At 40.8% G+C, this 23621-nt stretch overlaps 1 protein-coding gene across 1 annotated transcript in view; it reads right to left on the bottom strand.

Moving 5' to 3' along the window:
• Window positions 1–23621, bottom strand: part of RFX8 (regulatory factor X8) — an 87849-nt gene that overhangs the window by 20312 nt on the left and 43916 nt on the right. The window contains 6 exon segments of the mRNA XM_049784624.1: window positions 323–437; window positions 4005–4099; window positions 7574–7730; window positions 9441–9499; window positions 12335–12485; window positions 13622–13735. Of these exon segments, the coding sequence (XP_049640581.1) occupies window positions 323–437; window positions 4005–4099; window positions 7574–7730; window positions 9441–9499; window positions 12335–12485; window positions 13622–13735 (691 nt within the window).

Here is a 23621-nt window from a genome sequence, read left to right on the forward strand (position 1 = left end):
AGAATATCTGTCTCTTTGATGAATGATCAATGGCCGTAGACATGACTCAATGATGGAACCTCTATTTTGTCTGAGTGAAACCTGGGTTTGACCCCTGATACCAATTACACATCCCAAAATACTTAGGTGTAGTCTTCATGACCTTAGTAAAAATAACTGAAAGCCAAGAAGATTATTATGATTTGGTTTGGATTTTTGTTACATTTTAAATTAAAATGGTAAAATAGACAATGAGATTCTTCGTGGTGAACTGGGAAATATTTGCACAAAAGTAACTTCAGAAGGAGGTAGGATATAAATTATTTGGCATTTTTGGACTTACCAAAACTCTCCCTGTGGCAGAGAGTCATGGCTTTGCTCACAGCCGTGAGAAGAAAATTCCATCTGAGCTGGAAGCTGGCAGCCAACTTGATAAACTCCTCTTTGCTTCTGCTAGGCTATTATGTATTTGTGAAGGGAAAAAATGTTGGGTTTATGATAAAATCAAGAGGAAAAGCCCATTTCAAATGTACGCATTTGCCACACAGACATTGTTAAGCAATGCGGTAAGCAGAGGAAGATGAAATGATAGGGCAAGAATGTGGCCTATTTCTGCTCTTTGTTTCATCTCCCGTGGGAGAGGATTTGAAGCTGTAGGGGAAAGGGAAGGAGGCGAGATACTGGCCTAATGTTTTATCTTTTGGTGGTTCTATATTACAAAAAAGTAAAAACACAAAAGGCAGTTACTTGTGAAGTCTGATTGTGCAAAGGGGTCCAGATAAATGACATGTGATGGTGCTTCTGCTGGAAGCACAGGCTGGGCTGTGGCTTGTGAGAGAAGAGCAGGCAGAAATATTCAGCAGAAAGGAGGCATTCACCTTGCAAAAACCCAATGAGAAAGAAGCCTTGTCTACACTGAGAGCAGCCTGAAGACTTTCTAGCTGAATCCGCTATAGCGCTACCACAGGTTTTTTTTTATGCCAATGTAGGCAAGGCTGCCCAGAGGCTCTTCTAAGTCTCACCCGCAGCCACTGGTCTAAAGAGATGAGGGACAAGCTGCCCACAAGGAGATGCCCTTTCCAATCTTGGCACCTCTTTCCTTCTGTCCCCAGGAAATAAAAGAATTGCTCTGTTCCTTGGATGGTGTGAATTTTCCCTAGCAGCTCCTCTTGCCTCAGTTTCTGACCACTAGAACCAGCGCCGAGTTCACCAAACTCGCAGACATACTCTAAAAGTTTCTTTAAAATGTTCATAAGAAGTGTTCTGGGCAATCTTCAAATAAGAGCCATGACAAAAGTCAAGCTTTCTCCCCCTCCACCAGGGATCTGCAGCACACAGAACTAGGGATAGGGCCCATAGGACTTGGCTGAGTCTGCCACTTGGTAGCACACTGCCAGCTGCCAGACACTGGAGACCTCAGTCAGCCCAGACAGATCCAACATGTTAGGTTTCCACAGTCTGAGTGTTTTTTGACAACAGGTCTGCTTTTTATCAGCCAACAGCACCCGCAAAACACTCAATTACAAAAGCACTGCTTTGTGAGTTAGCCTCATTTGTGTTGAAGGTTGAAGACATGACCATAGAGACTTGGGAAACACTCAGTTTGTGGTCTCAGGTGTGGGATCTGTCAGGCTGCCTTTAGGCTGCACTTATTAATGGCCTCCTGGGCTCGTGTTGATGATAGGCAGTGACTGAGGGAAAATTCAGTACAAAGAGCAGACACTGAAGGTTTCTATCAGACACAGCACATCAAAGGGAGAACTTTCATAGTGGTGCAGTCTAAGACACATGCTACCTCTGTTATAACCACTGTCACACCACTGTTGGATCTTTTGCCAAAGACCAGCAAGGAGGAATATAACCATACAGAATCTAGAATGATTGCTTTAAAAAGCAAATAGAAAAAGGCTCTGTCAAGGGTTGGGGCATATTTCAAGCTCTTTCTTGTGTTTCTTTTTGAGGAGTAGGGGTGGGGCACACTCAGTAGTTTACTATTGGCTTTGGGCTCATGAATTACTTCTAGAGGTTCTGAGGAATGAACCATGGTTGGCTGAATGCAAGGCAAATACCTTAACCCTGTGCTATCTCTCTGGCCCCTTCTAGTAAATTTCTATGAAGTTCATGATCCCTATCTCCCCTCCCAACAATTTTTGTGGATTTAGTTGGTACTTCTCCTGGATAGGAAGTACATAGATGTGGACAAGGTAGGAGAGAAATATGGGTAGGAGAGAAAGATGACAGACTTGAAGGAGAAAAGTCTAAGTCATATTCCTGGGACCCAGTTCTCCAAGTATTTGCTCTGCTCCAGACATGCCTGTAGTCTTTATTCAGCTGGCACAGGACACAAAGTTCCTGTCAGTGGGTGGTGTCAGCCAATGCCCAAATGTGCATCGGTGTCAAGATGTACCAGTGTCAAGGTGCATGGATGTCAAGGTACATGGGTGTAATGGTGCACAAGAGTAAAGGTATACAGGTGTAAAAGTGGCAATGCACAGAATCTCTCTTTGTCAACTTGCTTTGACCCTCTCTGCTCTACAGTTTCCAGCTTCAATGTCTTCTCCTTCATTTGGCCTTTTCTAATTGCTTGTCTTCAGAGGAAACTCAAGAAGAGAAAGGCCTGTAAGCCTGGTCAAAGGACTGATCAAATCTCCAGTCCTCTCTTAAGGGATGAGCCCATACGAAAAATATGTTGTGGCTTTTTCTGAGAGTGTTCTGTGGGAATTAATACACAGACTGTTAAAATAAAGGTACAATCTTAGAAGAGCCCTGTTGGGCATGCCAATAAGTAAAACATCATCTCTAACTGCCTCTGTGCTGGCACCTCCCTCTAGTAAGGAACTTAACTTCCCTGGCCCTGCAGAGGGAGGCAGCTCTTTTTCCACAGCAAGAGCTCAGCCAATGAGAGAGTGCCAGCAACAGCTCAGCCAATGAGGTAGCATCACAAGACAAGGAAAAAGCCATCTTCCACCTCCCTGTTGCCCCCACCTCTGGTGAAGTAAGTCCCTGTTCTCTTCAAAGGAACCCCTGAGATACAGCTGATCCTTCAGTCTAGGATCCAAACACTCCAGAAACTACACAATTGTCTTTTCAAGGAAGAAAGAGTGAGGTGTCTGCCAGGAGACTGCACTCTTCAAGTGGTGTTTCTGTGTTGCTTCTAACAGACCCATCTTGTTGGTGGAATAAATTACTGTTTTTTGTTTGAGGTCAACAATCTTATGCTCTAAAAATATGACTGCAGAGGCATATGATGAAAACGAAGTCCAAGGACCCCAATGAAGTGATTTGCTAGAGGCTTGTAACTCAGAAAAACCAAATCTACCGCATCTGAAAGTAACTCACCTTGCATTTTGCAAGCTCAAACCTGACCCTTCACTGTGGTCCTTGAAGCACCCAAACAAGCACTGTTCTCTCCCAAAGCTAAACACCTTCACACAATTCAGCAGCCCACCCTGTGTCACATACTTACATACCCTTGCATGCAACTGATCACTTACAGTCACAATTCACCTTCACCCTACATCAAAACACACTAACCTCCTCTGCAAACACGTGTATACTTTCTACTGAATTTACAAGTCCACTCATCTGAACACATACCCACCCATACAAACACACTTGTCCTCCCCTGAAAACTCATGGCACATTCATGAGAGGTGTTCAATTTATGATGTACTATGGCAGAACCCCCTTCCCTGCCACACCATTCTTAACACATTTCTGACCACAGAAAACTTATTCATTCCAGAGAATAATGGGCACCTTATGCCACAATTAAGCTATTAAGGCCTATACTACACCCCTTTTTTCCCTCTCAAGTGAGAATCATGGCAGATTGGAATGACAATACAGCAAGTAGGGAGCTTGCCTTGCATGTTGCCAACCGAGGTTTGATCCTTGGCTTCCCATATGGTATCGCAGTCCCACCAGGAATTATTCCTGAGTGTAGAGTCATGAGTAACCCCTGAGCACTTCTGGGTTTGGACCCCAAATATCCCTACCCCAAAAGAAAAAACATGGCTTTGTACCTGAAAGACAATAGCTTGGAGACTTGTAGACAGACAGTTTAGGAATATGCTGAGATCTGCTGTTGTTCCCAGCAAAGAAATTAAATTGCTCAGGCCTATAAAAAATAAAAACAGAAACAAACAAAAAGATTATAGAACTCTACTGTCAGTATTTGTATATGAGAGTTACCTAGGGGACAATAGCTGAATAATAGTTGAAAGGAATTCCCTAGGGCTGAACACACAAAGGAAGCATCATGGGTTTGGATTCACTTCTAAGGTCCTTTAATGCAGTTATATGGTCTCACCTCTTTCGAATCACCTCTGCCCTTTGTTGAAATGCAAAGAAATATTTTGAAATACTAACTCCACCTGGTAATTATGCCGAACCTGGTTTCAGATGAGCTCACTGCACGGTACAGACATGACCTCACCTATCCTTGTCATTTTCACCAAGAGGGAGGTTTATTGATGTCCTTTAAGGGGTGGTGGCTATCAAAAGCACCAAGAAACATGGAGCATTTTGTACAAGCTTAGAGATACAGCTCACAAGGACCAGACCTGAAGGGTCCAATCATAGCTCTTGGGTCCTCAATTCTCCACCTGAATAGACAACGAAGGTGCAAGAAACAATCTTCTTATCCTTTCATTTCTGCCAGGTACCACAAAGTTTAGAGAATCCAGCAGGATGAGTGTGCCCAGCAGACACTGAGTCAGGGCTCATGTGGACAATGTTCCAGACATACCTCAAGCACTAGTCTGCCAGGTGTCAGCAGAGCCCAGCAGTGTGCTTTCTCCTTGCTAGATCAGCCACACACAGAACCCTAGAGTCCTAAGCAGGGGAGCAGGCATAAAAGAGATTATATCAGGCCTCCCTGGGACTTCCTGGATTGATTTTTGGTTGGCATTCTGAGGGCAGTGGTAGTGTGAGAAGGAGAACCCCAAGTAAGCAATGTTAGTCTTCACAGTCCCTAAAGTCTGTAGGGCCAGTACTCACATTCAGAGGTCTGTTTGCTTGGAAGAAGAATGCTTTAGGGGAGGATTTGGGATTTGAAAGTAACAAGAAAGGGGCTGGAGAGGTGGCACTAGAGGTAAGGTGTCTGCCTTGCAAGCGCTAGCCAAGGAAGGACTGTGGGTCGATCCCCTGGCGTCCCATATGGTCCCCCCAAGCCAGGGGCAATTTCTGAGCACTTAGCCAGGAGTAACCCCTGAGCATCAAATGGGTGTGACCCAAAAGAAAAAAAAGAAAGTAACAAGAAAATTGAAACAGGGGAGATAATCAAGGGATGGGGTTAAGAGAAACAAGTTATTTATTCCAAAATATGGACCTATTTTGTATTTAATCATTGGGACAGGTCTTACCAGTCAGTCCTACTTAAAGTCAAGGGAAGGTGGCAGTTTAACATTGCTGTTGAGCATAGCTGCAGACATGATTCATTTAGCTGTGAAATCATGGGGGTGGGCAGCACTGAATCGGTGGGTTCTCCTACCTAAAGGGTACAGTATTCACCTGAGGAGCACACAAATGAATGCACAGTTGAGCAGAATTAGCTCCATGGAGAAAGAAACAACTAGACCTTTCCAGGGACATGAGTTCTAGCAGCATGGCCCCAGGTTCCATGCACATGAGGATTTGATGATTGGCCCACAGTGTGGATTGGAACTGTACACCAGCTCCCACATAACCCAAAAGGAGAAAAACTCCTTTCCTCATTTCTTTGACCTCCCCACAAAGACACCAGCTCAGCCAGCTATTGGTAGTAGGAAGAGTTTGTGTAAAACAGTGGTAGTCAAGGGGCTGGAGAGATAATACAACAGATAGGGTGCTTATCTTGTATGTATCCCATCGAGGTTTTACTCCTGGCATCCCACATTGTCTTCAGAATGCCATCAGAATTAAATCCTGTGCACAGAGCCAGGAATATGTCCTGAGCAATACCAGGTATAAAAAAAAACAACATAAACAAAAACTTGGTGGTCAGGGGACTGGAGAAGTAAAACAGTTGGCCTTGTGGCCTTGTACATGGTTAACCCTGGTTTAGTCCCCCTGCCCCCACCAGGACTGATCCCTCAGTATAGAGCCAGGAATAAGCTGAGTAGGCATAGTTGAGTGGGTCCCAAACAAAAATTAAGGGAAAAAAAAAGAGGTGATCAAATAGCAAAGGGCAAGAATATGAATGACCATGCACAATTCACTTGTTTGTAAATTAGTGAAGCCTAGTAAAAGCACCAAGGTTAAAACTCTGTACTAAAAACAAAACAAAAAAACAAAAGATAAAAAAGAAAAAAAAAACTCTGTACTAAGGAAATGGCCCAGCTTTGAGCTTGAACTCAAATAACATGAACAGCTGAACCTTCTCGGGTTGGGCTAGACTATGGGCTGAAAACTCTGGGATATTTTCAGAACAGGGGTGGGCTGAGTCCCACCACACATACATACCTGCCACCCAAAAACCCAGCAGCCTCTGCCCATATGCACCATCTTCCCATGAGAAAAAAATGGCCCAGCTCCTTTACTAAAGTAAATATGGTATCTGACTCTTCCTAAGTAGTCTGAACCAGGCTAATCCCTGTGGGACTTTATCAGAATGGGTAAGGCAGATTCCCCTTTTTGTCTGAAACCACAGCAGTCCACCCCATACCCAACACCTTCCAACAGAAACAGCCCAGCTCTGTAACTTAACTTATGAAACTCTAAGCCACCAAATTTGTCTCAGACCTACAGATTCAGGACCACATGATTGCAAATAATCATACATCTTTTCAAAATTTCAAAATATGATGAGAAATTGGCATATAAATACATCAACTTCAGTGAACCAAACAGTAACACAGAACACTCAAGTAGCACCAACTACAGCTCCATGAATTCTTATATTTGACTTTAGAAACACCATGAAGGGAGAGAACAATCATTTTTAATTCACCCTTGTTGATCTATGTTTTGATAATTCCATTTGTCTTTGTATTGGAACAAAAAATATGAAGAATTTCTTTGTGCCTACAAAAAAGCAGGCTAGAGTTGTAAGTGGGAAGCTGGGCACACTGTTGAAGAGATGGTCACACTGGTGGTAGAATTGGTGTTTAACATTTGAACATGTAATGACTATAACTACTATATTATTAACAACTTGGTAAAAATGGTGTTATAATAAAAATTTTAAAAAATATTTGTATGTTAAAAATCATGTGAGCCACCATAACAATAGATGCAGTGAGGCATGGTGCTGACTCACTTTATTTCAAACAGTAGGTGAGAGAATTTGCTGCATCTGTGCAAGAACAACATGGACACTGCAAAGTTTTCTTACCCAGAGAGGAGAAGTCTGCAATTTGACCTCTGGAAGCAAATACTGCTATGACTTTATTATTGTTATTGAAAGTGAACTCACCTGTTTTTTTTTTTAATTTACTCAACAGATCAGCACAACAGATTAGCACTGACAGCTCAGGCAAAACCTGAGACATACATCCCCATGCAAGAAAAATAACTGAGAAATTAAAGTTCCATTTCTACTAAGAGATCACACATTAGTGGTGACCATACCTACAGAACTCTACAGAAAAGCAAGTCAGAGAAGGGAGATTACATTTAATCTCTGTATCATCCTCCACCTCTTCCATACTGCTCTGGGTACTGGCCAGAGAGGTCTTCGAAATATCCAAAGTGCCTTGACTGATGATGGCATGTAAATCTGACTTCAGAGTGCCGAATCTTCTTTTATTTTCCAAAACCATTTTCATAGTCTATAGATAGTGGAGAAGCACGAAATACTTGATTAAACATTATTTCTTGGCCTGACCTCCAGAATCAAGATTTTTAATTTAATGTATTTATTTTTGGGATGCTAGCTCACATCCAGCAGTGCTCAGAGTTTACTCCTGATTCTGCACTCAGGGATCACTTCTCCTAAGGCTCAAGGAACCATATACGATGTTGGGGTTCAAACTCAATTTGCCTTCTTACAAGGAAAGTGCCCTACTTGCTATACTATCTCTGCAGCCCCAATTATTTGTTGATTAGGAGAGAAAAGAAGATTTGGGTAGTATCCAACAGAATGGCAACCTAAATGACAAATGCTAGTCTTTTGACAACTTTCTGAAAAACAGCATGCTGAATGCTTTTCCTCAACAGATGAGTTTAGAGAAGTCAAAGCCTTGGGGTTCTTCCTCTTCCTAATCCCCCACTTCTGAACCCTAATCAATCCACCTAAAAAACTACTCAGGAGAAAGAAGGCAGAGGTGGGTGCAGACCTGCAAGGAAATTGTGGCTCTCAAGAGGCAAAAGAATTGACCTATTCTAGAGGTCTGTGCAAACCCAAACCTATCTCTGCCATTTCCTTTGAACATGTTCAGCCTCCAGGAACTCATTTCTTCAGCTAAGTACAATCTGACATCCAGTATTGTGGGGAGTCTTGGATAAGCAGGGGAGTATCCTCAGAGCAACACTAGGGCTAGATACTTCTCTGTACCCCTGTGTCCTTTCAGAGGAGGCATATGTGGACCCTTGGTTGCATAAACCTTGCCAAGAGATATAAGTGACAAGCAAGACTCCAGCCAGCAGGAACTCGCTCCAGAACTGGACTTTGCCACTAGGATTGATTGGGATGAGTGTCTTGCTGAAGGGCCTTTACCATGTGACCCTGGATGGGGCATGACATAAAAGTCTCTAAGAATAGGACATGGGCACATAAGGTGGGAAGTCCCTAAGCCTAAGAAAGAGTTTCATACTGCAGACAGTGAAGAGAAGGCCCAGCACTGAGTGTACATTGACTTGAAACACAGAAACTTGAGCCAATGGCCCCAGAATTTCCAAACATATTCCTAGAAGGCCCACTCACTGAAACACCATCCTTGCATTATATGATTGCCTCTAGTTTCCTCAAAGAGGGAAGCCTCTTAGTCACCCAAGAGAGAGAATATCAGTCATTATGCCAGACCCATGGGAATACATGCAGAGTGAAGGGGTCTGTTAGTCTGTCTCTCTAACTCACTACAAAATCCCCTTCTATGCCCAAATGAGTTATATTTCTTTGTTGTTATTTGGGGGGGGTCCCACAACTGACAATGTTTTCTCCTGTATCTATGGCTTGGGAAACCATGTAGCATGCTGGGGATTGAAGTTGGGTCAGCCAAGTGCAAAACAAATGCCCTGCCCACTGTCCTATGGAAAAATGCCCTGTCTGTTATCCTTTGGCTCTGACCCTCACCCTTGATATTCCTCCCCAGAGTGCTTCTCCTCTGCAACTTTTGATGGTTAATCCACTGCCCCTGCTTTCTCTCCTGTTCAGTGGCACAGCCTCTCTTTGAGGGAAGAAAAGGGCAAATTCTAGCAGTGCCCACTGGCTGCTCAGCCCTTTGCTCTCTGGTGTCTGGATACTGTCCCTGTGACCAGGGAAGCTATCAATATCAGGGACACTGGCAGCTTGTTCTTTTCACCCAAACATAGGCACTTACCTTTGCTATGTTGGAAAGGTACGTCTTTCTTCTGAGTCTTTTCACAAACACAGTAACTTCTGTGAAGAACAAGACACATAGCCATTACTGACAACATACAACACAGTGTGTTCTGAAGCTCCATAGTGGGAAGGGCAGGAGTAGGTTGCCACTGGCTGGGATGGCCTGTGCTCAGCTGTTCTCACACTGGGACCTCCATGCAGCACCCGTCTTGCTGCCCTGACCCTTCCCCTAGCCAGCACATTCTGCAGGGATATGTCTAAAAGATGCACATATGCCAGAGGAAAAAAAAAAACTAACCCACCCATAGGCATGGGCCAAATTTCTAATTTTTTCCCCAGAAACTCTAAGTTTCCTCTAACTTCTCAGTCTCTGCAGTTCCCACATCAAAAAGCAATCAAAGGGACAGACGAAAGAGAAAACAGAGAGGCGCTCTGCTCTCAAAAGGTACATCTGTTCATTGGACAAATATTTACAAGGGACACTGCTGCCCTATTTACTCTCTAAAAGTCTGAGGGGTGTTTGCTGATAATGTTTCCTTCCAGAGATGGACCACAGACTTACACAAGGCCTCCACAGAGTAGGGGCTCCTGGGAAATAGGAGAAAAAGGGGGCACAGAGCAGGAAGAAGTGAGACAGGAAGGGAGAGGCTCAGGGGAGAGAAGTAGAAGGGCATTAGGTGGGAGTGAAGGGATGAGGTAAGAAAGAAGAGCTTTAGGAAGCGGAGGATGAGGCTGAAAAGCATGAGATGAGAAGAGAGAGATGAAGCAGAAGCAGGAGTTGAGGTGGGAAGGGAAATGAAGGTGAGGCATTAGGGGGTGAAGTGGGAGGGATGAAGTTGGAGTAGAGAGGTAAGGTGGGAAAGGAGAACTCAGAAAGGGGGAGAGAGATAGGAGACAGAAGGAATGATGGGGGTGGTGAGGTAGGAGTGGGGTGTGAGAGAGAAGTGAGGTGAGAAGCCAGGGCTTTGGGGCTTGCAGGGTTCTGGGAAGAGAAGATAGGGTCAGAGAGAGTGCAGAGGTTACTGGGAAGAGTCAAAAAGCCTTCACTCGGGCCCGGAGAGATAGCACAGCGGTGTTTGCCTTCAAGCAGCTGATCCAGAACCTAAGGTGATTGGTTCGAATCCCGGTGTCCCATATGGTCCCCCGTGCCTGCCAGGAGCTATTTCTGAGCAGACAGCCAGGAGTAACCCCTGAGCACCGCCGGGTGTGGCCCAAAAACAAACAAACAAACAAACAAAAAAGCCTTCACTCAGAATCTGCTCATAAACTTTACTAGGAGAGCAGGGGATGGGGTGGGCACAGGCACTGGACACAAAGAGAAACAGAACTGGGAGGACGCTGCATTAGGGCCACTAGGGGTGCTTCAGCGGGTGGGGCTGGGGCTAGGCCCAAAGAAACACAGTAGACTTATAGGACTTGGTAGAGAGTCATGGAGATGGGGCACACGCAGCAGGAAGCATGGGTAATTGGGCAGGTGACTGACTACTTTTTGAATGATCATTGGGGACTCATAGAGAGAAGCTCATCTATTGGGAGCTGCTAACACATGTAAGAGGAGAGACAAGGAGAAATTGAGGACAAGTGAAGGCAGATGTTACAGGGGTCTTTGGAAAGGACATAACAGGGCTGTTTCTCTCCTTTCACAATAAGCCTCAGGCTCCCTCTGTCAGGCAGTGCCTGCCTCTGGCTGCCTTCAAGGTCCTTAACCCCCCCCCCCCCCCCCCCCCCGCTTATGTGAACATTTCCACTGACTAGACAAGGACCAAAACTTCAGTGAGCACTGAAGACAGCCAATGCTGTGAGGCTCAAAGGAAATGTGCACAGCAAACAATTGTTTCAATAAGAGCAACGCTGAGAGAAGAGTTGAGAAATATCAGGGAGGCTCTGAATGTGCGAAAGGCTCTTCCAAGGCCATAGAAAAGAGGGATGCAGATGGGAAGATGGAGCAATGATGGAGAACCTTTCCCAAGTAGACAGGAGAAATAGATCTATCAGCACCACAAAGCACCATCCCTTTTCAATAAATGTGTGTGGACTCTTCAAGGTTGTGGGGTTGTCAGATTCAGAAAAGGTCTGAATTGAAGAGGCTGGGAGAGACAGCAAACATAGTATGTTCCCATATGCCAACAGTGAATTACTTTGAAGGCTTTATACAGTGAGAACAGGAATAGACACTGTTGTCTGGTGGTCAATGGAAGTAAACCATGTTCTAGCAAGTCAACAGGGACTGAGGCCAAAAAAGTGTCACTGACCCACTAACTCAAGGGAGAGAATAGAGGGCATAAAGGTGTCAGTGACCCACTAGTCCCAGCAGGGAGGGAATTCAGAGATGTGCTAATATCAAAGGCAGAAGTCATATGAAATCTTCCTGGGAATCCATATAAAGCCCAAAGGATGTACACATGGGGGTGGGGGGGAACTTATTAGATCCTACTGGTGGGTCTTGGAAGACCTAGATGAAGAAAATGGCATTGGGCATTGCTGAAGTTATAACTAACTTCAGTCATCATTCATGTAGGAAAAATGTGAAAGGTACTAATGGATCAGCACAGAAATCCACCACTAGGTGAGGATGTGTGTGGGGAAAGGTAGTCAGTGTTAGAACATTACATACATATGCAAGACCCCAAATCCCATCCCTATCACACACACCTGCCCCATGCAGCTAGACATGGCCTGGAGGCCCTGCCACCACCAGTTTTGCAGACATCTGTGACAAGTGGTCCTATATCCATATCTTTAAATATACATGACGCCCAAGAACAATCCTGATGATCTGAACTTCTTTAAGGTCAGTATACTGTACTTTGGTTGGACTGTACTTTGTACTTTGAACCCCATTTGAGAGCTGGATCTGCCAATCTGCTTTCACAGAATTTATTTGTGACCTACCTTTGAGTTTGGAGAATTGTAAGAGAGGTGGGAATCCTGACAAACTGTTAAGTAGCCACAGCTTAAACTTCTTACTAAATAACTGCACAGATCTCAGGTACTGAATAGAAACATCTTCCAAAAAGTCTTGCAGGAGAATATTTTCAATTTTCTACAGCAGGTGAGGAAGACACTAAAGTTAAGAGACCAGACAGGCAACCTCAGGTGCCATGTCTGTAACAAGGATCACATCTGTCACAAACTCAGAAAGCAGTGCCTAATCACTAACTTGTGTGACCAGAATTGGAAATGTTCCCATCATTTAAGATATTGATGATTTACTGGAAAATTTCAATTTGGAGCTAACATTGAAATGAGTCCAACCAAAGATATTGAGGCAGAACTTGCTTTTGGCTTTCAACTTTTGAATTAAAAACTTGAAGTAGGGGCCAGAGCAGTGGCACAAGTGGTAGGGTGTCTGCCTTGCACGCACTAACCTAGGAGGGACAGCAACTTGATCCCCTAGCATCATATATGGTCCCCCAAGCCAGGAGGGATTTTTGAGCGCATAACTATCAGTAACCCCTGAGCATCACTGGGTGTGGCCCCCCAAAACAAACAAGCAAAAAACTGAAGTAGCAGATTGTTTCCTGAATAATTAAAATTAAAAAGCTGAAAAGCTAGCACAGTGGGTAAAATGCTTGGCTTGCCCAATTTTTAACTCCCAGTACCACCTACAGTTCCCTGACCCTGCCAAGACTAATACTTGAGCACAGTCAGGAGAAAAATCTCAAGCACTGTAGGATGTGGCCTCAGTCCTTCTCTGCCCAAATTAAAATTAAAGCCAAGGTTCATGATTAGCTTAAGGAGAACATATTTCTACTGTTGAAATTTTAGTATATATGACTATCTCACTCCCTAAATATCACATTCTCTTTACAGTACTTTGCTCTACATTCCAGGATTCCTCCATAAAAGAACCTTGGCATTCCCCAAGAAATTATTTCAATTACTCATTTCTTATTTTGTTGAAACTCTAAGAGAGAGAAAAAAATAGTCAGTTTTGGGGTTCACTGGAATCATAATTCACCATGCATATTGGCTTTTTCTTTACATGAGGTCACTCAGAATCTTGCAAAATTCAAAAGGAAAAGCTCTTGTAGGGAGAGATTAAGGTTCCTTAGGCCCTTTATTTAAGTGTTCAGCAAGGGCAGGGAGCCTACAGAGGGTGCCTGGGACCAACATCCACATCTGCTATCAATTTCTGTATTGAATGCACACCAGTGACTACTACAGACATCTCCCTACCTTGTACAGCTGCACATCATAGCGCTTAAAGAGCTGGCATACATCAGGCAATGACATCAGCATGACTGTGTCCTGCTGCAGAGATTTCCAGAAGGAAGTAAGCAAATCTTTCACCTAATGTAAGAACACATCTCTGAAAACTCATTTTGGACTTGAGGGATTAATCTTCCATCTCTTCTCAATAATCTCTATTGACAATGGGAGGATTTTTATCCAATGAATCCTGGGGTTTGCCTATCAGAGCCCCTGCCAGTTGGACCTGACAATGTGGAATATGTTCTCAGAACAGTTTTCAGAACAAAGCCTATTTCTGACCACCAGGGGGCTCTTATTGATTACAATAGGGTGAGGTTCAGATTACAGGGGCACAGGACCATTGCTTAGAATAAAGGCTCAATAACTGATGGAACCTTTATATTATTTTTTTTAGATCAGAATGAGGTATTGCAGAACACAATAAAAGGCCTCATCATCATCAAGATAGAATTTTTAGGTCTGTGTAAGTAAAAGGGGACTGGTATGATTTAACTAGGAGCCCTTGTGAAATATTGTGGACAGCTTTCATTGAGGAACAAAATGGCAGCAGCTTCCTTGCTTTTCTTTATTTTCACCTGTAGTGAAGTTTCAGAATCCATTACTGAACCAAGTGTCTGAGCTGAGTTGCCAGCTTTGTGACTTGCCTTTCTGGAATTTCCACTGTCTCAATTATTCTGAGACAGTACAACTCTGACATGAGAACCCAGCAATGGCTTTCATTGTGCTCTTCCCCTGTGCTGATTGAGAGGAATTAGGATTAACTCCCCACCTGATGGTGGGACCCTGATATGAAGGTCCATTATTGGAGATATTAGTTCTAGAGACAAAGCACAGTAGTGGCTTGGATAGAGTGCATTATTTCCTTCTCCCTTAGGTTGATGACTAGAGCATGGTCCTGGGGGCTTGGTGAAGCAGAATAAGATAGAAACCAGAAACCCTGAGTTCATCTCTGCTAAATACCTCACCACTCATGTCCAGCGTCACTACGCCTGCATTTGACTCAGAAATATTCCTCTTGGGGCTGAAGCGTTAGCACAGAGGGTAGGGTGTTTGCGTTGTGTGCAGCTGACCCAGGTTCAGGTTCAATTCCCAGCATCCATATGGTCCCCCAAGTCTGTCAGAAGTGATTTCTGAGCACAAATCCAGAAGTTAACTCTTGAGCACCACCAGATATGGCCCCAAAACAAAACAAAACAAAACAAATTTCCTCTTATTTAACTCCCTTTTTTCTTAATGTCTCTGTCACTGCTCCCCATCCAATGCCCAGTGACTTCTCACTACGCTGTATACCAATATGGTATTCTATGCCACTGAAATGCTTCTGTCCTGTCAAACAATCAAAATATCTTCAAGGCACACAGTATTCTTTCCAGTGGCAATGACTTTCCTACCTCCCCTCTGTTCTCTCAGTTAGAAAGAACAAATCTAACATCTTGGTTAGATCATGTCAGTCAGCATTCTGTCCCTTCAACTTGCATCATTGATGCTGCCTGGAAATCCTTACCTTCCACTTTTTTTTTTTTTGTATTTGGTTTTTGGGCCACACCCGGTGAAGCTCAGGGGTTACTCCTGGCTATGTGGTCAGAAATCGCTCCTGGCTTGAGGGACCATATGTGACGCCGGGGGAATCAAAACGCAGTCCATCCTAGACTAGCACACACAAGGCAGACGCCATATGGCTTGCACCATCGCTTTGGCCCCAACTGTCCACATTTTTTATTGTTACAGAAGTAGCAACATAGATTCCTCTTGGGATGCAGCATTATCCAGCCATCACTGGATACCCAGAACATGTTGCTGTTCTAGATTTTTTTTTTTTACACACGATGCAGGGAGAAGCAAGGGGCTCTCTGGCAGAGCGAGATCAGTCCCATTCATCATGAATGTCCGTCCCTCATCTGGCACAGCTCAAGAGAATGCAACACCACCACATCTATTGAGATTTTGAGTATTATATCACGTTTAATATCAGGTGTCCCCTAATATAAATAGATTGTAGATATAATACTAAAAGTGGTCTTATAGCATGAGGCTGTAATTCTTTTCTTGTTTGTTTGTTTGTTGTTCTTTAGGTTTTGGGACCACACTTGGCAGCACTCAGTGGGTTACTCCTGGCTCTACACTCAGGAATCAGTCCTGGCAGGCTTGGGGGACCATATGGGATGCTGAGGATGAAACCCAGTTCAGCCATATGCAAAGCAATACCCTCCCCACTGTGCTATTGCTTGGACCCCAGGTGGCAATTCTTATGGAGAATGTATCTCTAATAATGTCTTAAAATGTATTTTAAGCAAGGCTACTTATTGTTCACAAAAAAAAAACAAATGAGAGAACTAATTACCTTAATTAATTAAATGATTATATTATACTAATGATTATATTATACTAATAAGTTAATTGTTGATGTTGAATTAACATTTGATGAGTGAATGCAGGAAGAAAGCATCTATTAAGGAATCAGTGTGGATAGATCTTCATACCAATGCACTGTTGTACACAGACATTTGAAGACATCTGCATGAAGATATGAAGACATTCCTTATTCTGACTAGAACTAAATGTAGCCATGCTGAATATTATCACCAAAGTTGAAGTATATAGAATACTGAAGTGTTAGGGAGAGAAGCAGAATGCCTATTTAAGAGACAAGAGAGTTTGGGATGGGGAAGGAAATGGGAAACATTGATGGTCAGATTGCACTGATGAAGAGTAGTGTGCATTCTTTTTGGGGGGATTTTAAGGCTTACACCCAGCAGCGCTCAGGGGTTCCTCCTGGCTCTATGCTCAGAAATCGCTCTTGGCAGGCTCGAAGGACCATATGGGATGCCGGGATTCAAACCACTGCATGAAAGGCAAACGCCTTATCTCCATGCTATCTCTCCGGCCCTTTTGATGCAATTTCAACATGACAATGACGAAATACTGTGGTTTGGCTCAGAGATTGTGACTTTGGGAGAAAACTGGGCTTTGTTATCTGAACTTTAGTTGTTTTTGTTGAGGGGGGTCATTATTAGTTCACTTTATCATAGCTACTTCAGGGGCCACTCCTACTCTGTGCTCTGGGAACTATGTAGTGCCAGGGTTCAAACCTTAGCTTCCTGCATGCAAAGTATATGCTCAGTCCATTGAGCCATGTCGTGAAAACTGCTCTAGGTGCTGTGGAATCATGCATACTTGTGCTAAGGGGCTAATGTTGTGAAGCTCCACCTCTTATGCCATGACCCCTCTATTTCCAGGGTTTGTATAATCTATCACTAAGAACATTGATCTTCCTTTATTCCTAATCACATATTTACCATTACATACCACCTACTCTCATTTTCTAGAAGATTCATATTTCTGTTCTTTTTCTGTCCTGGGAAGAGTCCTCCCATTAAAAAATTACAGAATGGTTCCAGGTGGAGCCTTTAGGATATTAGGAGCAGACTTGAATAGGCCCTGACCACCTTGTACAAGCCCACAAATTGGAGAAAAATAAAGTATTACTCATTCTGCTACTACCATAATCACAAGAAAAATAAGAAGGCATTTATTTCCCTCAGAGTTTAGCACATGCAAATTTAGTGTCTGTGTGAAAGCCCATTTTATAGGAATATTTCTTTGCCAGTTCTTTGCCATGTAAGAGTCATATTCTATTCTAGGTTAATGTTCTTGATGACCTTTTATATACACCTCTGGTCACATGATTGATTGAGTCACATAAAAATTATGTGGGCAACTCTCCTCCCTGATTTTATCCCAACAGATACTATCTATCCTTCATCTCTGATTCTATAAACATCCTCACCAAGGAGATGTTCAAATTTAATATATCACCTAAATTTATTACTCTTAGAGTTATATAGAAGTACTTCATAAATATATGACATAAAATATACAACATACAAACATACAATAAAAATAATGTCTATAAATGTTTCTTGCTACAATGCATTTGTTTTTTCTTTGGTCAAACCTGACTAAGTGTGACCTCAGAGTTTACTCCTGTCTCTACACTCAGAGATCACTCTTAACATGACTGGAGGAACCACATGGGATTATTAGAATTGAACCTGTTTGGTTGTATGCAAAGCCTACATTCACTGTACTGTCTCCCCATACATACATACACACACACACACACACAAATACATCTTTAAAAATCCTTATCATATAATCCTTTCTCCTAAAAATACATACTTTATTACATACATACTGCTGGGTGTGACCCAAAAACCAAAAAAAAAAAAAAAAAAAAAAAAAAAAGGAAAAAAAAGAAGAAAGTTTGATTCCATAATTTGAATATATCATCCCATTATTTTTTAGCCTTTGTTGTTTTATATGGGAATTCTGTTGTAATTATTACATTATTTTCCTTATATTTAAAGTTTTTCTTCTCTCTTTCTGATTTAAAAAGTTCATCTTTCTCACTCTTTTTTGTTGCCATTTTGATACCTATGTGTCTTGGTGTTATTTTGGAGTGAGTGTTTGCTGCTTTTAGCCTCTTGAATTGCACAGCTGCCTTCATCCAGAGGGCAGAGATGTTCTCAACTATAATCTTTCCCATCATTTGTTCTTTTCATTTCCCTTTATTCTTACCTTTGGCATTAATATAATTTGAGATTATTCTTCTTGATTTGTTCATTAAGTATCTTAAATTTTCTCTTGTTCTTTTGTTTCTATTTTCTTTTTGGACATTCTTATCAATACTGACTTTTATTCTGTTTTCAATTCCTCTCTACAGTTCTTCCCGTGTGAAATTCTGCTACCATGACTTGCTAGTGTGTGATTTAAGTTTGTGTTTTTTTTTTTTATTTCATTTGTATGGAATCTCTTGTTCTTTGGAAAGCTATAGTTATATTTTTGAATTTTTTAATTTCTCATCTCATGATTATATTATCTTTCTGGCAGTGTTTGCTTTGCTTTGCTTTGTTCCCCTCTATTCTTTGATTTTGTTGGTTTTAATGGTGGAGGTTTAAATTCCCAGTAACTTGAGAACTATCTCTCAAGTTGTTTACAGCAGATAGCTACTGACTACTAAAAATGACTTCAGATTATGCTAGGAAACAGAAGTTATTTGAAAGAAGATGGAAAAAAAACTGAAGACATAATTTTAATAAAATTGAAGTATTTTTTTCTGACCAAGTCTGATTATGGGGACAGAAGTATGTATGGAACAGGAAGGTAGTTGAGTTTGCTTTCTGCCACATTATGATTTTTTTTCCCACTCAGAAAAAAAAATGTTTCAGTATTCTGTAGTACTTTCCAAAGGAAAATATGTTCCTATCATTTTTCCTCTTGAGCAGGACCTGAGATTTCTGATACAGGGAACCACTTTTGAAAAACAGGCATGATGACCAAGAAAGTTTGTGTGGGTCATTATTAGTATGTATGTATGTATGTATGTATGTATGTATGTATGTATGTAATAAAGTATGTATTTTTAGGAGAAAGGATTATATAATAAGAATTTTAAAGATGTATTTTTGTGTGTGTGTATGGGGAGATAGTACAGTGAATGTAGGCTTTGCATACAACCAAACCAGGTTCAATTCTAATAAACCCATATTCAATCCCTGGTACCCTATACGGTCCAGTGAACACCATCAGGAGTGATCCCAGAGTGCATTTCTAGGAATAATTTTTAAGCTTTACTGAGTGTGGTCCAAAAACAAAACAGAACAAAACAAACAAAATTAATACACAAACACTCAAAAATTAGAGCTGATAAAATTTGTGATAATCTGAAATGCTGAATATGCTACTTATATAAACCAAATAAGAACTATAGAAGCAACAACCCTACGCAGTAAAATGGCATCATAGCTCTTTATATCAATAATATCCCTGAGTGTTAATGGACTAAGATATTCCATCAAAAGGCACATGGTAACTTTGGTCAAAATAAAAATTATTAAAAAAAATATGACATCCTCAAACTACTACATTAAAAAAAAAGACACAGAGTAGTGGAAAGAATCAGGGAACAGTATTCATTTTCTTTTTATAAGAAGCATATCTAAATTTACAGGATAGACATAAGCTTAAGGATCAAAAACAATGTACAAGATAATGAAAAACAAAACAAAATAAAAAGCTGGAAAAGACATTCTTTTTTTTTTTTTTTTTTATTTTTTGGGCCACACCCGGTGTTGCTCAGGGGTTACTCCTGGCTGTCTGCTCAGAAATAGCTCCTGGCAGGCACGGGGGACCATATGGGACACCAGGATTCGAACCAACCACCTTAGGTCCTGGATTGGCTGCTTGCAAGGCAAACGCCGCTGTGCTATTTCTCTGGGCCCCAGAAAAGACATTCTTATATCAGACCAAATTATGTTCAATCTAAATAAAGTAATCAGAAACAATCACTACTTAATGATCAAGAAAATAATAGATCAAAGAGTACTATTCTAGGGGCTGGAGCGATAGTACAGTGGTAGAGCGTTTGCCTTGCATGCAGGAGACTCAGGATAAACCTGGTTTGATCCCCAGCATCCCATATGATCCCCAAGCCAAAAGCAATTTCTGAGCACATAACGAGGAATAACCCCTGAACATCACTGGGTGTGGTCCAAAAACCAAAAATAATAATAATAATAATAATGAGTATTCTAATCAACGTACATGCATGAAATATTGGGTCAGCAAAGTTTGTAAGGCTTTTGTTCACACCCTAGAAAAAGACATAGATGGAGACATAATAGTAGTTGGAAATTTCAACATGCTACAGTAACCACTAGATAGATCCACCAAATAGAATGTCTACAAAGATACATGAGCCAAAAACAAGAAACTAGAAGAGCTGTGACTAGTGGTGTTATATAGGGCCTACCATTCTCAAAAAGCTGAATACAGATTCTTTTCTAGTGTACATGGAACATTCTCCAGTACAGACCACATTTTAGAATATAAGTTAAACTTACATAAATTCATAAACATAAGAATCATAGCACACATCCTGTCAGAGCACAATGCCATAGATATAGAAATTAACTGTGTAAAGATGATGTGAAAAAAAACTCTAACTGGAGACTGAACAACAAGCTGCTAGAAAACAATTGGATCAAAAAAAATCAAGGAAGAAACAAGAAGATTCCTAAGACTAATGATAAAGAAGAAACAAATTACTGAAATCTATATCCCCCAAAACAATAGGATAAAAAAAGGCAGTTCTAAAAGGGGAACTCATAGCAGTACAAGTCTACATATGGAAAAAAGAAAAAGATAAAATCAACACTTAAATATCTGGAGAACCAGCAACAAACCAAAGATCAGTAGAAGAAAAATAATTTAAAAAAACAAAACAGGTATCAATGATATAGGAACCAAGGAAGCAATACAAAGAATTAATGAAAGCAGGAGTTGTTGATTCAAGATAGACAAACTATTGGCTCGACTCAAAAAGGAAAAAACCTGGCACTGACTTGCTTCAGAGTAGGTTCATATGATACCCTGGTGGCTTGGAAACAGCAACAATTTGCTTTCATGGTGGGTTTCCCTCTCTCACTACCTAATGGTGAGATAAAGCCAGAAGACACTCAATGACACCCTGACTTTGACATAGGATCTTTGCAAAAAAACAAGAACTCTAATTACTGAAGCTTGATTGTGACAACCAGGATTGAAGAGAACTTTTCCTGGGACCATGAAGAAAGACTTTGGGTTTAGTCAACTAGACAACTTATTATGCCCAGAGCCTTTTTTGTCTATGGCAGGATGCTTCATGAGTGGGGACATCTTGTTTTTAGGCCAAAGGTTTTTTCCTATGTTCTCAATATTTGCTGCATCTATGCAAATGTTTTTAATCTTTTATGTTTTTTTAATCTTTTGCATAGGGTCTCCTGCCTTTTTCATAGAACTTTGAGACATAAATTTCTTTGTTTTACCTTGTATTTCTGCCTTTTTCTAAAAAATTAAGAAGGTGGGAAAAAGAAAAGAATGGGGGCCAGGAGCCAAGTGTTCTTAAGTGCATTGCTTAAGACAAAAAAAAGGACAGAACAAAATATCCAAGCCAAGTATACAATCAAAGACCTGAACTATAACAATCTAAATTAAAATGGGCCTGTTATACTTGCAGTCCAGGGGGCAAATAGTGGTGGTATAGGATCCACTCTGAAAACATTAGTGGTAGTGGGAATGGCCCTGGTTCATTGTATGTCTGAAATCCAACAATGCAGAATTTTGTAAATCACGATGGTTTTAGTAAAAAAAAAATGTTTAAAAATGAAAAAAATAGAAAGTGCTTAAATAAATCAGATCAGAAACAAAAGGAAGAAATTATAACAGACCCCCCAGAAATCCAAGACATCATGAGAGCTTAATATGAACAACTCTTCCCTGTTAAAGTGGAGAGCCTAGAAGAAATTTAACAGGGGTGGTGAACAAGTTCGACACAAAGAGCCAAAATTTTAAATTGTAAGAGTCAGAGAGCCACACCACGCAGTGACCTGCCAAAACAGACAAACACTCACACAAAAGCATATAATTTTAAAAATAATATATTAAACACATATTGCATTTTGCCATTTTGAGTGAGGGTAAAAATCCTGTTTGCCACCCTTGACTTAGCAGACTATTAGAAACATAATCTCCAAAAACTGAGTAAGGAGGAAGTAGAAGGCCTAAAAGGTCAATCATAGTCAAGAAAATTAAAACAGTAATTAAAATTTTTTTCAAGAATAAAAGTTCTTGCCCAGATGGCATTATGGGTGAATTTTATTAAACCTTCAGAGAATCCTTACTGCAGTTTATTCTTAAATTCTTCTAAATAACGGAAGAAACAGTAATCCTTAACATTTTCTACAAAGCTTTGATACCTAAAGCCGGCAGAGATACTACAAAAATGAAAATTTCAGACCAATCTGCTTGGTGGTCATCCATGCAAGAAATCTGAACAAAACTTTAGCAAACCAAGGGGCAGAGTGATAATATAATAGATAGGGCATTTTCTTTGCATGTGGCCAGCCATGTTTGAACCCTAGCACCACAAATGGTCCCCCAAGCCTTCAAAGAATGATCCCTGAGCACATAACTGGGAGTAAGTTCTGATTACCACTGAATGTGGTCCCCAAAACAACAACAAAATAACTAAGTAGACTAAATCACATCAAAAAGATTGTATACCATGATCAAGTAGGATTCATCATGGGGATGCAAGAATGGATGGATATATGCAAATCAATTAACATAATACACCAAACTATAAAATGAAAGATAAAAATCATTTGATTATATCAACTGATACAAAGAACTATTTTGACAAGATATCAGACACATTCATTACGTTAAAAATTTCCATAAAATAAGGATGAAAAGAACTTCCTTCAAAATAGTAACAATTATCTATAAAATAAATAAAAACGACAGCCAATACTATTCAGAATGGTGAAAACTCAGTGTTCCAGCTGAGATCAGACACAAGCCAAGGGAGTCCACTGTCACCACTCTTACTCAACATTGTATTAAAAATTTTAAAAACAGCAATCAAGCAACACGACAAAATAAAAGTGATCTGAATTGGAAAAGTGAAAGCCAAATTATCTCTATTTTCAGATGATATGATGATATATATTGAAGACTCTAAAGAGTCTACATAAAAGCTCCCAGAAAAAAATAAACCAATACTTCAAAGTGACTGACTACAAAGTCAATACACAAAAATTGGTTGCATTCCTGTTTACAATAATGGATCAAAAGAGATAAAAGAGAATTCCTTTTAAAATAGAGTACAAAAACATCAAGTACCTAGGAACCAACTTAACAAAAAAGGTAAAAAAACACATATCATGAAAACTTCAAAATATTTAAGGAATAAATTTAAGAAGATTTTAGGAAATGGAAAAAGAGTATGCTCATCAATTGGAAGAACCAATATTGCAAAAATATTGTATCTAAGCTACTGTATACATTCAATGCAATAACTATTTAAATTTAGTCAACATTCTTTAAGAACCCTGAACAGTCAATTATAAAATTTGTGTGGAAT

Source organism: Suncus etruscus, chromosome 12 (genome assembly GCF_024139225.1).
Source record: "Suncus etruscus isolate mSunEtr1 chromosome 12, mSunEtr1.pri.cur, whole genome shotgun sequence".
Lineage (NCBI taxonomy): Eukaryota > Metazoa > Chordata > Mammalia > Eulipotyphla > Soricidae > Suncus > Suncus etruscus.